General features: G+C 43.0%; 2 protein-coding genes across 4 annotated transcripts in view; one reads left to right on the plus strand and one right to left on the minus strand.

Moving 5' to 3' along the window:
- NTN1 (netrin 1) overlaps positions 1 to 16,890 on the plus strand; it is a 266,079-nt gene that overhangs the window by 233,802 nt on the left and 15,387 nt on the right. The window lies entirely within an intron of this gene.
- The window catches only part of STX8 (syntaxin 8), a 161,241-nt gene continuing 149,616 nt past the window's right edge, over positions 5,266 to 16,890 (minus strand). For all 3 annotated transcript variants that reach the window (XR_010591860.1, XM_008163824.4, XM_042841206.2), the window contains one exon: positions 5,266 to 6,337. Coding sequence is in view for 2 of the 3 variants with exons in the window: in XM_008163824.4 (XP_008162046.2) it covers positions 6,270 to 6,337 (68 nt within the window). In the remaining variant the exon portion in view is untranslated. The remainder of the gene's footprint in view (positions 6,338 to 16,890) is intronic.

Genomic DNA, 16,890 nt, shown 5'->3' on the forward strand with positions numbered 1-16,890 from the left:
AGCTCTCAAGATGTCAGCGGTTACTGATGCTGCACGACCATGAGCGTGGCTAGATTTCATACCAGGCAGCCTTCTTCAGGAAGTAATGAGCCAAGAATTAAAACATTACATGACAAGTTAAGCAGAGCAAAGGGTGGTATTTGGAGGGGAGCCTTCCAGACAGCCAAATGCTGTGAGAGGGAATAGTGCAGGCAAAGATCCTGTGAATTGCACAGAGGTCACACTGAGTGACCCAAACCGTCTCTTCTAGCTCTTAATGTCTATGATAATTTATTAGTTCAAAAATATCTTGGAGATCAGCAATCTCAGATCTTTATGGCAGAGACACATGGGTCAAACACGCTGCCACCTCCTCTTTGCAAATCTTGCTTGAAGCTTAAAAAACGTGAAAATAGATTTACCAGGTTTTTGTCTGTGAAGGAGAAACGGCAGCAGCTCTGAGAACTGGGGGAAAATGAGCCTATTCCCAGATGAACGATGGTGTACATGCGGCCTTAGCACCTATCTTGGCCTTTCGTCCCTCGCTCTCAGCACAAATCAGTGTAGCGTTCTCACTTCTCCTCAGTAGCGTTCTCACTTCTCCTCACAGCCCAAAGTATAAAGAAGTCCCTTCAAAAGGCTCTGGGGTAACCCTGGCTGGCGATTGCTCTGGGATGTGAATTCTGGGGTAACCCTGGCTGGCGATTGGCTCTGGGATGTGAATTCTGGGGTAACCGTGGCTGGCGATTGGCTCTGGGATGTGAATTCTGGGGTAACCCTGGCTGGCGATTGGCTCTGGGATGGGAATTCTGGGGTAACCCTGGCTGGCGATTGGCTCTAGGATGGGAATTCTGGCCTGACATGCTCAGTGCCTAATGAAATTACCCTTCCTGGAGTGGAGCGCTGTATAAATAAACAATAAGAAAGGTAATTTAACAAGGTGTAACAGCTTTTAAGGGCTCATTTATTCTGAGTGTAGGAACTAGACTCCAACAGAAATAAGTGCTGTTCACAGTAGATTTACTGTACAGCAGAACATCAGAGAGTTTGCAGTTTGCATTTTGGCCCACTCTGGTATTTTATCCTCTTAACGAAGAGAAATTAAAATTGGAAACAGTGAAGAGAGAGAAAAGCATTTGAGACTCCAGAGCACATGTTCATTCAACAGAAAATCAAAACACCAGGAAATGCTCAAAGCAGGGGAGCCGTCCACTGGCAAAGCAATGTAAATGCTTCCCATAGAAATCTAGCCAGTACCATTAATGGGTTCCAGGCCGTTAATGGGTTCACATCATCATCTGAAATCTCTCTTCAGATCCTTATGCACACACAGCTAGTGCAAGCTGCGACTCCAGTGTGGAAGTACAAGCAATGCAGGATCAGGTGCTGGCAGAAGAAAGGGAATTCTGTCTACTTTGCAATTGGACTCTGCGAGAGCAGTTCCAGTGGTCCACACTAGCAAGTCACATCATCCCACCTCCACTGGTGACTTGAGTGGCAAATGGACAAATCAGACGAATCCTCTCCCAGCATAAGAGCTGTGTGGTGCCAGCACACCCAGGAGCCATGAGAGTGACTCCTCTAGGGTTAGCAGATCAACCAAAACGATTAACATACAACATCGCTGATGCACCCTACCAATAACTGCACAGGTGTATGGTATGTCAGAGCTACCTGCACCCAAAGCTAGCTACAGGTAATGGAAATTCCCTTTTCAGCAGCGAGAGCCTCCAGCAGTCTGTACTCGTAGGCTCTTAACAGCAGCACCAATGAGTCAAATAGGGAAGGGAAAACAAACCTATCAACTTGTCTGCTGGGTTAATAAACCACAGCTCTGAGAACGCACTGGCAGAAAGCTGCATCAGTGGAGGCATGGACACCTACCCAGAACAGTTATGGCGTGAATGGGCCTCCAAGGGACCTGCCTATAACCTCTTTGATTGTAGTCACCCATCTCGCCATCCTGTCCTGCTGGACTCCTTGTGTAATAGAGAACCAGGGTGGGTGAGGGAATATCGTTTATTGGACCAACTTCTGTTGGTGAGGGAGAGATAGACAAGCTTTCCAACCGTGCAGAGCTCTTGGCCTAAAGAAGAGTGGTGTGTGGCTCGAAAGCTTGTCTCTCTAATATCCTGGGACTGACGCAGCTACAGCTACACTGCTTGTCTAACAGACTTTTCTGAGAGGGGACAAAGGATCTCTTCCTGGAGGATGCTTCCATCCAGAAATCCAGGCCTTGGGAGATGCTCGACCTTCTTATGAAGAAGCATTTAGTTGAGCTGAATGTTTTCATCCCTTCAAAGTAAATATTAAGGGCTTGACCACACTGAGTGAGCACAGGGCACTTTGCTTATCACATTTCAGGCTGGCACAGAAGGAAAGAACTCTCTACCTCTGCAAACCTGGTGAGATCCCTGGGGATGAGCACTTGGGGACTGAGGCTTTATTGGCCAGGATGCATGTGGAACAGCTGACCGTCTGCCAGATGTCGAATTTCCCAGCTACGAGAGCCCAGGGATTCATTTCCCTTTCAGGTTGGGTAAGGCTTGAGCAGGGCTACACACCGTATTAATTCATGCCAGGATGCCTCAACCCCAGGGTGGGCTCTTTTACTCTCAGATTTTTAAAGGCCAGAAGCGTCCATCGGGTTAACCTAATCTGGCCTCCTGCATAGCAGGCCTAAAATCACCACCTAATAATTTCTGCATCAAGCCCATAATTTCCAGGTGAGCTAGACCACCTCTTTTAGAAAGCTATCCAGCCTTGATTTAAAAACTTCAGGTGATGGAGAATCCACCACATCTCTAGGTAAGTTGTTCCAATGGTTACTTACCCTGGCTATTAAAAAGACCCTTATTTCTAGTTGGAGTGTATTTAAAACCAAATTAATAAGCATATTGAACTGCACTGGTTTCCCCATTGCTGCTGGGGGACATTCAAGGCATTGATTTACAACTCTAAGGTCCTAGCTATAGTTTGAGTCCTGGCTTTGTTAGAAGTGACCTCTCTGTCTATGCACCACTAAGCTAAGCTGCTTTGGCTCATTCTCCCCTAAAATGCATTCCTGGGAGATTGGAGCCAGAGGGTTCCCAGCTGTGAGATAAGCTCCCATCAGTCACCAGGCCCACTGCAGTTGGGGAGTCTCAACACGAACACACAATGAAAGGCGTCTCTCTCTGATCAAGCATGAGTCTGATTATATGGACCTTTGCTGGGGGTGGTGGTGGTTGGCTTCTGATGGGCTGGAATGGCTCTGGTACAGGGTGTCCTTGGTGTCTACTCTAGGCAATTTAAACCTGTTGCTTGATTTTAATTTGTGTCACGTGCCCAGATGCCACAGCAACCAGCTCATAAAATTCATTAAATAGAATAAACCGAAAATGCACTGAACTCAGACTGATCACACTTCGCACTCTTCAATTCCACTAGCTTGTAGACAATGGAACCAGTCTGTTTATTTTAGCCTTCCCTTCCGAAGAGCAGTAAAACAGAAAAGGTTTCCACATACACCATGAAAGCCCTGCCAAATCCACTTCTCTCTTTTTTAATAAAACTCCTCACCCACATGCCATGTTTAATGTTATTTAAAGGGCAAATCTAAGGACCTCTTTGTTAAATATTTCAGCAATAAGACTCACTGGTTCTCCTCCTTCCTTATGCCCCAGAAATTTTGTCCCCCAAGAATACAACAAATCAGAAAGCAGCTTTTAAAAAGCCCCTACAGAATGGACCCAGAATGTTGCACAGAACAGTAGCACAATTTATTCTGATCAGTGTATCCAGGGATTTCAAATAAAACCTGAATCCCCCCCCCCTGTAAATGGCAGTTTTAATTAGAAGCCGGGTTCTAATTCAGGCTCCTTAACACAGAAACTGCTCGAATGCAGATTTTAAACACAACACCAGGAACCACAATTATTTGTTTTCAGCTGGAGTGGCTGGGTTTAAAAGCTCCATTTGTACTGGAAAAAAGTCAAGCAATAAGATCACTGAGAACTTCCTGCAAAACATGCAGCGGTTAAACGGCCTCTTGCTTTCTCCTCCAGCTGTTTGAATACGGAGCTCCTTTCCAAGTGACAATGAGCAAACAGGCATGACTCTGAGGCCTAAACAATTCTGACTTAACTGACTGGTCAGATCTTTTCAGAAGAGCCTTTCCCAGCAGGATGGAGGTGCGCTGAGTCCTTGGGTTTTATTGCACGGAAGACAAGGTATTTTTCACTCCCTAATACACGGCTGCATTTATCCCACTTCCCTTGGTAGTCGCCAGGTTAAAACTCACTTAGTGGTTTGTTCACCTGAACTATTCCTGTGTACCCGCCTCCCATATCATCTGCATTCCCCACGTTGGCTACCCATACACTGAAACATCAACAAGGAGAGCAATAGCTCAGGCTGTGAAGAGCTGGTTGGAAAACAGATTTTCTGTCCCATGAAAAAAAATTGAGAGTTTGAAATTTTTTTCATCCCAAATCAAAATTCTGAAAACATTCGTTTCGGATCAATCAAAACTTATTTTGATTTTGACCTTTTTTATTTTATTTTATATAAAACAAAGAAAATTTGGCATGAATAGTCATTTTGAAATAACTCTTCTAGATCCATCCAGCTTCCAGAGTTACCTGTGCACCACAAAAACCACCACCACAATTAGCACCATAGTTTCAGTATATGCTCCTGGTGTGACTGGCTCGTGGAGCCCAAACGCTTAGGTCTGGTTGAGGCACAGTGGCAGAAGATGGTGTTGGGGAAGCTTAACAAGAATAATACCTAGTTCTTCTAGAGTGATTTGTATCCACAGAGCTCAAAGCGCTTTACAAAGGAGATCAGTGTCATTATCCCCATTTTACAGATGGGGAAACTGAGGCACGCAGCGATTAAAATGACTTGTGCAAGGTCGCGCATCATGCCAGTGGCAAAGCTGGGACTAGGACCCAGGTCTCTTGAATCTCAGCCCAGTGTGCAACACACTAGGTTTGCTCTGCTGCTACTCACTGCACTGGTTTGGGGGAGGTAGGGTTTTGATTGCCAGTGCCAAGAATTAAATTCATATTTATAATTGCACATATTCCATTTTTAAGGAGTAAGACACATGAGCACCAGCTTGGGGCTGAAAAAAAAAAACCATTGAGAAGTACAAAAGAGGCATTTCAAATGAAACTGGAAGTCTAAGGAACCAGTTTCTTTCTCTCTTCAATATCAATCTCTAGGAAACAAACAAAAGACCTTTAAAATATTAAGATGTTATTGGAAACAATAAAAAACACACCAATAAAAAGCAGCATGTAAATGGATCAGCTTTTATTCAGTGTTATTATTGCTCTATCAGTTCTGACAATTAAGTTGGCACATAACAAAATAATGATTTTGGGGACAGCGATGAGCATTAAATTCTTTTTTCATTTTTTTTTTAATACTCGTAATATTTTCCTTTGGAAAAATGATAAAAGAAAGCTGTGCGCATCTCTGGTCTTGAGCCTAGTCTATTCGCTGTATCAGGACTTCTGCAGTTAGTCAGTTGGGGTAAACTTCCCCCAGAGTACAGTTAGCAGAAAGACACTTTCCCCCCTTATGAGCACACGTTGGGCAGAGCTTTCCGCTGTTCTACACCCGGTTGTGTTAAACGTTGGAAAGCCCCACTGCTGTTTGCATTTCGATCGGTGCAGATCAACACCGGTAATTCTCTCACAACAGCCAAAGATTGTCTCATACTTATGTTTGTAAGGTACATCTGAGTCCCTATATTCCATTCTACCCTCATCACCAGGCTTTTCATTCTCAAGCTTGGTCTGCTCTCTGACCCTCCAACTTCATTGAAACTTAGTATCAATCAGTTCCTTACAACACTCACTTCTTTATAAGATGCAAAATCTTGGTTCAAAAGATCAGCATTTACCAAGAGAGGGGGAACTTCACACATATACCACAAAAGCTTTGTAGGAGCAGTATACAGTATATTAAACCCTCAGGATGACTGATCTCTCAACAAAAGGGGCAGATTGCTTGCTTAGAGTCAGTTGCACTAAGGGTAAATCTCTTAAAAGATGCATCTACTCCAGTTGTGTCCCTCTGAAGTACAAAATCAAGGAAGGAAAAGAGTCCTTTTGAAGTTCAAATGCTCCAAACTAGCCACAGCCCTCTGGCTGTGCATTGCGTGCAGAAACGTCTTCATTCAAATACTGAGTTTACTTAACACACAAAACGTGTTTGCAGTGGAGTTGTTCGCAGCCTCTGATATTGTCCAGCTCTGCCGCTGCTAAGTGGCATCTCTGATGGTCCCCGCATTTGCGTTAGTGTGTTGGCCAGACGGCAACCACAGCAATTGCAATCAGCAACAACACAATCACCACCAACATTCCTGAAATAGACAAAGCAAAATTAAGTTACTCTCTTCATCTTATCTGAAGGATTTTTTTTTAAAGGAAACTTACTTTTTGAGTCCCCTTACATCACCCTAAACAATAAGGGTTAGAAACTTGGCTACCCAAAAGTTTTCAATTCTAACTAAAACCAGATCTTTACATGTTATATATGTATAGAAATCGGACTACAAAAATCATTTATGAAAGGGTAGTTTGCTTAAAGCTATCAGGACTGACACTGTATATTTGGTCTCTGGTTCTGTCTTCCCAAGAATAATTCAACTATTCTACAGGTAAATGATTTAAAAAGTCACCACACAACTTAGCCTTGTCCTAAAGAGACTTTTATACACAAGATTAACATGACACTCTCCAAGCAGTCCCATTCAGTTAGTTAAAACATGCAGGATTGATGAAGTTTAGTAGAATTTACAGAATCATAAATTAGTTTTCTCTCTCTCTAAGACATGTGAGTGCTAAAATTTCATAGGAAGATTGCTGCCAGGACCTAAATAGTTTTACTACAACAAGGCAAAATTATTTGCAAAGCAAAAAACCACACCAAACCTGTGCAAAACGAATCTGACTTAGGAAAATGAATGGCGATGAACATTTAAAAATATATATATATATATCTGAGAGCACTGTGCCAAACCATGCAGCAAACCTGCTTTGTGCGATATGCTGTACATTACTGACAATCTGGGTTTACAAAATGTTATGACAATTTACTAGTTCAGGTACAAAATTCACTCTTAGCAGGAGAAGAGGGACAAAACTATTCACATATTAAAAAGAAAAAGATTGCTCTAGGAAAATGACAGACTAGAATTTTGCAAGCCCTCTGCATTTGAGTCTCACAAAGCTCTCTCATTCACAATACGGACTGACTGAAAGCTGGAGATAAAAGGACAGTGGTTTTCCCAGACCATGTTTTGTGATATCTTGCTAGATGAAGCTAGTTCTGCTGGAGTACTCTCTAACCTCCAAAACATAAGGGAGATAACCTGCCCCTCTTAGCTGAAATACAAGTTTTACATCTTGCAAATGGAGTGGATCATTGCAAGTTTTGATAATAAACCCTTCTCTTTCCTAAACAATGACAAGTCCCCCAGCATTAGAACACCTGGCAAAACCTCCTGGATAGCTTCACAATGTCCTATGCATTTCACTTAACAGAACACCACACACTGGCTTCCCCGCAGATTAAACCATCTTTGAATTATTAAACAGACTTTTTTTTTTTAAAAACATCCGCACTAAAGTATCCCCTTTAGAGTCGGGTGAACCATATTAGGGCTCAAAGAGTGGAAAAAATGTCCCTTCCATTTGGTCTGCTAACAGATGACTATTACTCAACCACTTACAATATTTACAAGTCCAGCTCATAGCAATTAAAAAGGATGTATTAAAATAAACTTCTTTTTCCAAACTGGAAAGGATATTAGACATGGCTCTTCATAAATAGTGTCATGTTTTCTGTGCAGAAACGGCTTCTATGCCAGTGGGCCATATTTTTTTCCAGTGAAATGTGGTTGCCACCAACTTTATTTTTTATCTGAATTTAGAACTAGTACCACTTGCCCAGTCTGACCCAGTCAATATCTCATAGCACTAGACATGCATTTGGCTCTTCCTAATAAAGTTGTTTGTTAAATTAACACACCAGAGAAGCCAATATTAGCATGCTTACCCAGTGATAAACAAGTCAACTATTGTAGAGTGTCAGACATGTTTAATTTGGCCTAATACTTGTTTTTGGCCATCAGCTCTGATTCTAATTGGGAAACTCCTGGAATAATCATAAATCTCAGGGTAGATAACAGACTCTTTAAAGAGCTGTTGGTGCTGCATAGGCCCCACAACACTCACTGATGTTCAAAGGGGGCGTGAACCTAACTTCCTTAAGCACCTCTGAAAACACCTGCTACGGCTGCTTATCTGTACCTGAAGTCAAGAAACCTTCTCCCCCTCGTGTTCATTTACACAGCAACCAATGACCATGTGATGGAGCACTGCCACATTTCACAGGGGAATAAGCCACAGGGCCAGAGGAGTTTTTCGTTAACGATCCTGTTACCATACACACACCCCTGGTACTGACTACCACAGAAGAGGAAAATGAAAGCAAGAGATCCATGCAGAGTAACTCACACACAGAACCCTTCCCAACAATTTCTACATGGCGTCTGCTAATTTTGAAGTGGAATTGTTTCACAAAATTTATTTGCCATTCCCCATCCCTCCCCGAATGACCTGTGATAAGAACTGATAGCCCCGCTGGTCACATACAGCATGGTGAGAAAAAACTGGCTGAAGTACTGGCAGAGTACTCAAGCGACACGTGACTCTTACCTCTTCTGTACATGACATGTAAGCCCCCCAGCTCTCCCAACACTAGCCAACACCAGCATTTGGAGGAAGAGCAGCTGTTGAGAGCTAAACCCAGGCAGCACTAAGGAGAAGCCAGTAGGAAGAGAGAAGTGATTCACAGATCCTCTCTTCCTGTGCAACATCCCCCATGATCACGAGCATCTGCCTTCAAACTGTAAGCTGATCTGCAGCGTCGGGACCCTCTGGGCCTTCTCAACGCTACTGGAAACTCCAAAGAGCCAGGATGGCAAACTATGCAATGGTGCCCCAGCCTCCTGGCTCACCACTGCCCTGGTGAACTATCCATTTGTGACCTTCAGCCTTGATTATTGCAACTGGAGCCACATGCCCTGAAAAAACATTCCAGCCTGTCAGTTTAGCTACACAGGTTGTCACTGACACATCGCCCTGGCTGCCCATTTAATAGAGAACCTTGCTATAGTCAAAGCCCTCCCGCAGCATTAGCTCTAACTACCTCAGAGATCAGCTCTCCCTCCATAACCATCATCTCCCATGACAGCAGTGCATCACTGAAGCCATGAGCAAACAAACCAAGACTCATAAGGGCAGGAGACAGACATAAGCGGGAGCTAGACTTAACCTATGGAATTCATCTCTGGAAGGTGAAGAGAACAGACACAAACACCCCTCCCTCACAACATTGCAGGGCTGATTCTCAGCTACCAAGATGAGTCCACTGGAGCTATGCAGACTTGCAGCAGGTGAGGCTCTGGCCCGTAATCAGGGAACTTGCTCCCCAAGAAGGAAGAGAGAGATTGAGGTTTGTTATTTGCTATTTTGGAGAGGCACTGAGGACTTGTCTACACTGTGCATTAGTCCACACTAGAGGAGTGTAAACTCTAGTGTGTATTAGGATGTCGTGCCCTAACTGTGCCCTGCCGGCACACTTTCCAAGTTCCCTAGTGCACGTTAATGTAGATATTCCAGTGATGGATGCTAAAACATGAGCACAGATAGGTAGAGAGAGAGATTTGTTTTTCCTTTATTAAAGGAAAAAGAATGGTGCATTTAACCAAACCAATTAACTTGGAAACTTGTACTTTGGCCCTTAACTTTCAAAGGCATTAGATGGAATTTAGAATATGACTGAGTTAAAACATGGTTAAAATGTGTCTCAATTTTTAAATTTTACTGTACATTTTGGGGTGTTTCTCTCCGATGGCATGGTTAGGAGTGAACGATGCTGCTGGAATTGGGAAGAAATAAGGCACGTGATTATAGTGACACACTTTGGCTGTCCAATATGTTTTTGCGCTGTAGGAAAAAGATTTAGAGGGTGAAAATCCTCAGTGCAGTTTCGCTGTAACTGAATTCAGAGGTTTTAGCAATTAAGAGACAACTGAGATTGGTTTCTTGCAAAATACAGGTGTGAATTTGTAATGATACAAACTAAAATTAATTGGGCATAACTATTCTGTGACGACTCCCAAGAAAATCTGTTTATCAACAGAATTATTATATAGCAGGATTTCAGGAAAGTAGAGGATTAATCAAAATGTTGCTAACATGCAATAGGAGAATGACCAGGAGATTTAAAAGAAAGTGAAATACAACAGCCGCAGCAGCATTGCATGGTGAAAAATAAAAAACTAAGTTTTGCTTCTTGAAGGAAACTGGTATACATAAAGTTAGACATTTCATTTGGAAACACAAAAGTAAGCAGCAGATGACCACACATGATGTGCATCATCAACAAATACTTTTAAGCCTATATGGAGTAGACAATTACAAGGATATGGATTTATAAAGTTGTTTTGTACCCATTAAATTGCAAAATCTGTGACATGCTTTCATAAATAATCTCATTGACACGATTTGACAGTAATTACGAACTCTAGATTCTCTGCCTGTTGGGCTTTTCTTGCTTCAGGACTGTGAAGTGTAAACATCCCAATCACTAAGGAACATCTCAAAGAAAGTTCACACGGAACAAACTCAGTGATGAGGTAAGCAGGACTTACAGAGAATGGAAGAAACAACAGATGCATGTGTGAATAGTATGGGAAATGTTGATGCAGACCTTCGTTTAACAAGCTTACAAAGAGGAGAAGGTGAGAAAAGCAAGTTGTAATCTGCATATAATCAATGGAACAAATCAGCAAACATGAACCACTGGAGAATGGCCAGCTCTTTTGTAGTTCCTTAGTCCGACGAATTTGGAATATGGATGCTGCTGAAGGACAGCCAATCCTGGAGATGTAGGGAATCCAGAATGCTCTCTCCCAACAGGCCCTCTGTCTAAATCTCGCAGACATTAGCAAGGAAATGCTACGCTACAAGGCTAAGCTTTTGAATCTCCACCAAAACAGGAGCTTCAGTTGTATTTTGTACAGCACACAAACTGGATCCACCAGGATGCTCACCCATCCAAGAGTGGCAAGGGTGAGTTGAATAATACATTTGCTGAATATTGGGGAAGCTAGCGGGTTCACAGATACTAACAGACCATAACCTGTGGGCTGTGAGCTGATAATTCTTTGCTAGTATGCCGGGCACAGCTACAGAAAACACCAGTCTGTCCTTCCTTCATTAGTGACCGAACCACTGCGTCCTTCTACTCCCACCCTAGGGAGTGAAGATCCCCTTCGCCCTTGGGAAACATACCCACTTCCCGCACACAACCCCAGAGCAGGAGAAGGTTCGCTCACTAACCCATCTCTTCCCAGCCTCCAGGTGAGGGGAGTGCAGAATCCCTCCACCCCTGCAAAAAACAAAACAAAACAAAACAAAACACTTCAGGAAGCACTTGGGTCAGTTGGTAGATGCTATGAAGATAGTAAGTGGGGGGTTGGGAAACTGGAGGCAACTGCGATTCATTCTGGTATGGCTTATGATTAGGATAATCTTGCATTGATATACTGTCTTTGACCTAACACGCTTGGAGGGATATACAACCAATACATAGGAGTCACTTCATCCACCACTGAAATGCAGCCACCTCTGGGATGAAACTAGGCAGCTGTTTAACACACAGAAGCACCACGAAAAGGATTGGCAAGGAGGCCAATATCTGTTCCATCTGAAATTGCAGGAGGAATTTCAAGAAGGCATGAGATGGGATTTAGCAGGACATTTTAACATTCTACTTGTACGTTGACCTGATTGAAATGAAAAATTTTGATAATTGTTTCAATAATGGGTGTGATAAAAAATTCAAAATATTTTTAAAAACTGAAAAAAGCCATGTTAAAATGGGTCCTTTCTGAACACTTTAATATGGAAACAACTTCAACGTGTTTTGTGAAAAGAGTTTTTTGGACCAGCTCTACCCCTGACTATGATCAGATATTAACAAGCAGCAATCAGGGCTGTCCATCTTTTTCAGAGGAGCAAACCCTTAGCAGTACAGAGCTCCCTGCTGATCCCGCACCAATGCCAAAGGGTGAGAGAGACACTGAGTGAAACCTCAACACCGCTTCTTAAGAGTCCCATTCCTGAACACACTTTGGTTAGCTTGTGAGAGCTCATGTCCTGAGCTGAACAGTGGCCCAGGCTGCAGGGACTGTTTGTACATGTAACTTTACAACATCCATGCAAGAGTTTCAGATATGCTGGAAAGATGGGTAAAGAAATATCTGCTAGAGAGCAGAATGAGACCATACAATTCTTTTCCCCATTTATAACCTAATCATCAGGATTTAGCGCTACCCTCCCCCTATCGAGCAGTTTACAATGTCATTTACTGAATAAGACAATCTGCCTTAAAAATGATAATGAACCCCACTAGTTTCACCTGCGAATGCCTACTGCCAACCAGAGCCATACCCTGCATCTGCCATCACTCGTCAAGAATCTCTGTTACTCCTGCTGCCTTTTGGAATGGAAGCGATGGGAGCACCTGAGGTTCACCATTTCTTTAGCATACTTCTAATTCTTAACGGTAATGATTGTCTGAACTTAGCAGAAGTTTCTGCACAAGAGCACAACTTGATGAAGAGACTGCTCGTCATATCGGCCATATAACAAGCACCCAATTCTTGCTTGTCAAGTCAACGTTTAATGCCCATTTTCTAGCATGCCAATATTTAGTGTGAAATATCCACTTATTGTGCTGAATATAGCTCCTGGGAAGTTGAGCGTGTTTAGAGTCTGGCAGCAATTCAAGAGCCTTTGAAAAGGCATTCAGGAACTCTGTCATAAATATGTCTTGTTTTGACAACTCCCTCTTGAATAAGTGTCAAAAATTTCTGGTCTACTTCTATCAGACTATTGATTTACCATTAAAAGTCACTCCATACCTGCTGTATACTGACTACTTACATTTAATATGGTACCAATTAGGACATACAGTAATAAGCTTCTAAAAGGGGACGTATAACATTACTGGCTACATGCAAAAGTTTCAACAGTCTGAGGATATGCTGGATAGACAGTGTGGAAAACATAACATTAAGTTAAGGATATTTCTCTTCAGTGTATCATTTGCAAGCAAGAAGCAATTCATTTCATTTCTATAATGAAAAGGCATTTGCTTTGTAGCTGAAAAGCTTTTCTCGTTCACCCTGCATGCAAGCCCCACAACACACTCTGCTTCTAGAGTCTAGATCCAGAGGGGGGACGTCTTTGGGACCCTGATTACAGTATAGGCAACAGCAATGGAAGCTTCCCCACAACCACCCCATCAATCTGCTAGATGGGAGTGAATATAGAAATTAAGAACTGCAAGACCCCCAGTTCATTTCACATAGCTACCCTATGGCAGTGGGATAGGTCACTACCAAGCTGCGTCAGATACAAACAAGTGACACCAGCAGGAATGCCTGGGCATATCTGACCCAGTCCCCTGAGCCACCTACTCCCTTATCAGTTTGTCATTCTTGAAGTGAGGCGCTGGTGCTGACACATCTGCAGACACTAGGAGGAGTGGATAAGTTACTCTTGAATGGCTCTGCCCCTGGCTTTCTTAGCGGTCCCACGGCACAGTGTTGGATAACTGTCCTCCTGCCTGGGCAGCTCTCCTGCATTTTCAGCACACAGTTCCATCCTGTCACCATTCTTGCTCACCACATCCGTGGCGCTGTCAGGAGATCTAATGAGGGAACAGGTGTTATTGTGTCTACAATACAGATATGATGCCCAGCTCCACCTCTCCATTTCACCGCACCCGTTGTGTGCAGTTGAGAGAATTACCCACTGCCAACCAGAGAATGGGGGTTGGCTGGCTAAGCCACAGCACAGGTAAGAATGCCGTACGGTTCGCAGGCAAGCGGAAACAAGACAATGTGAAAGAAGAATATAGTGAGGGCAGTGCGTTTGCTGCTCGTTTCTCAGACTCGCAACTTGAGGCTCATCTTAGATCGTGGCTGATTCTGTACCTCCAGGTAGCAGGACCTCCCAAGAACAACTTTTACCATGTGAGCTCAGCACAAAGGTTGCACGCTCTCCTTTCAGATGGAGGCTTCCCAAGGCCTTTACCACTTTGAGACTAGATTGTCGTAATGTGCTTTAAATGGGGCTGCACCTTAAGGCTGGCCAGAAACTGCAGCTAGCGCAGATCGCAGCTACTGGCGTATTAAAGCGTTTCACTCAAGAGAACACACTACACTTGTGCTCTGTGCAACTGATGTCCTGGTGAAATTTAAAGGACTAGTTTTGACCTATGCAAACCCAAAGGGCTTGGGCCCTCAAAGGTCTGAAATCTCTTCTCCAGCCCCCAAGGTGATACCACGGCCTCTGCAAATATCTCACAGCATCTGATTTTCAACCATGGAATTTGCCACTCCCCCTTGGTTTGGCAAATCCAGGTTTGGTGCTGAGAGGCTCATCTGTTTTATTAGGCTTCTCTGGAGAAAGATGGTGAGAGAGGGACCATGGGGTGCTGGATGCAGCTGAGAGGGGAGAAAGGAGGGAGGGTGAGAACTCTACTGTGAAAGTCCTTTTATGGTCATTTTAACTTGCTGAGTTCTGAAACATTTTCATAATCTGTGTTCTGCACACAGAACACTGGTGGCACCTTTAGAATCAGGGAGAAATAAATAAAAGCATATGGCAAGGATAGGCTCTTCCCCTCTTACTGATGGCTCATGTCCACCACTTTGCATTTGAATTCACAGTCTGGGGGTTCCCATAAAGCCCCAGCTGTGGCTAAAGAATCATATCACTGCTGTGACTAGGAATGCTTTTTTCTTCTTCTCCACATCAGAGCAGCTGTGGGAAAGATCTCCTTTGGATGTGAACTTGACTAAGCAATCCATGCCTTTGTCACTTGGAATGGTGTGATGAACTCTACAAGGGCTAGACCGCAAAGCCAGCTGGAAACTGAACTTGATGCCAAATTGGACCACCCATTTTGTAAGCTGTGTGGGTTTTGGCTTGGTTTTTTTGTATATCAAGAACACAGGAAACTAGGGTTCAGTGCTGTGTGCTAGCTGCCTGCTGGTTTTCTGGATGGAGTTTCAGGTGCCTAGTTCAACCTAAAAAGCCCTAGATGGTTTAGGACCTGCCTTCATAAGAGGCAACTCTCCATCGGTTCCACAGTTGTGGTTAATGTGGGTGCTTGTAGAGGGGACTCCAGCTCTAAAGAGCATTCTCTATGAGAAGCCCTCAGCTGTGGAACTATCTTAGGCCCTTGACTCACAGTAGCTCAGGTCTGCTGACCTTTGGGGAGCCCTGCAAGGCCCTTCTTTTTGCTTTGTGGTGATCATTTATGGGGAAGAGGGTTGGTGGGGAGAACCTTGCCCATTGGGAGTGGAGCCTTGTTGGAGGTTTTCTGATGCTTTGCTGCTGGTTTAGGTGTATTGCTATTCTCAGTGACATCAAAGGTACCTCTTCTGTGTCATTATGCAGTGACATAAAAATAATAAAAATATCAGATTATGATTTTAAAGAGCCCGTTGTAACATTACATTATCTGGATGTAATGCTACCCATGCCAAGAAAATTATATCCCTGCAGAACTGTGTACCCAGAGTTTAGGAATAAGTCCTCAGATCTAGCACAAATGACATGGAGCGTTAACTTATAAACACAGTATTTGCTTTACAGAGGGGAAAGCAGGGAAGAGGTGAAGTTTCAAGGAGAGACTTTAGTGTCACTGCTGCCTTCTTTGTGAACTTCTTTTTAATGTCCCAGTTTAAGGAAAAATACCTTACCTGCTTTTTAATTAAGTGAATTTTTCAGTGTTGCCAGGTATATGGCAAAAAATCTGTTAAAAACCCTTTATCTTCAAGACATTAGAGAACCAACTTGGAAGGCTATAAATTCAATTTATACACCAAAGTCACTAGTTTTATATGACAAACAACCTAACACATTCATCTTTCCTTCATATTCCCTAAAAAAAAAAATCACAACCCCACGCTCCCCCCCCCATCCCAAAAGCCATAAAACCTTTCCGTCTAACATTTTTTTCTGTTTTAATGTGAGACAGGGTATTCGATTTGTATTGCATTAAGAACCACTTTAGTATAAATCCCACACTATTAAGCTGGCTTGTATGTAAATACACTCCCTGATTGCTACACCTGCATCATTTGAAACACATCCTCTAGAGGCCTGCTCGTTATTAATTTTGTGACAGCCAAACTTTTTTCCCCCGTGTGATATGTCTGTGTAAAAGGCAGCAATTTCACATTATCCTACACCCCCACCCACCCAAAGAAACCTAGACACTTTATTGCTTTTGACCTTCTTTTTAACGGGTATGACTTGAGAAATTTAATGTTACAATTGTACTTCTCAACTCTGACACCAAAATCATTGGCAATCCTCCAACAAATCAAGCACAGACTTTGGGAACAGCTAATAAAGGCTGAGAGAGCCATATGGTTCATTGGGTCTAAAGAAAAATGAATATGTCTGAAAGAAGCTGAGCGCTCTGAGAACATTTGCATTTGGAGGAAAGCAAAAGCTAGGTTACTCTCTGCGATATGAAAATTTGACAAGTTATCAAATTTGGAGTTACACATAAAGTTCCATATTAACTGATAATCTTATCAAAAGCTTTAATGATCTGAGTGCAAACGTGTGAGGTTGTGTTTTTCTTTGTAACAATCCTTCAATCCATCTGGTTAAATGTATGACTGAAATGGTGCCCCTGCTCTTCCTTTTTGCCACGTAGCATTGGAAGTCAGCTGTAGTACCAGAGTGGATGCTTGGTCACAATAAAGTCTTATAATTACCATTAATACCATCATTTGCCATCAGAGCCTGAACA

Source organism: Chrysemys picta, chromosome 12, assembly GCF_011386835.1.
Source record: "Chrysemys picta bellii isolate R12L10 chromosome 12, ASM1138683v2, whole genome shotgun sequence".
NCBI classification, from domain to species: domain Eukaryota; kingdom Metazoa; phylum Chordata; order Testudines; family Emydidae; genus Chrysemys; species Chrysemys picta.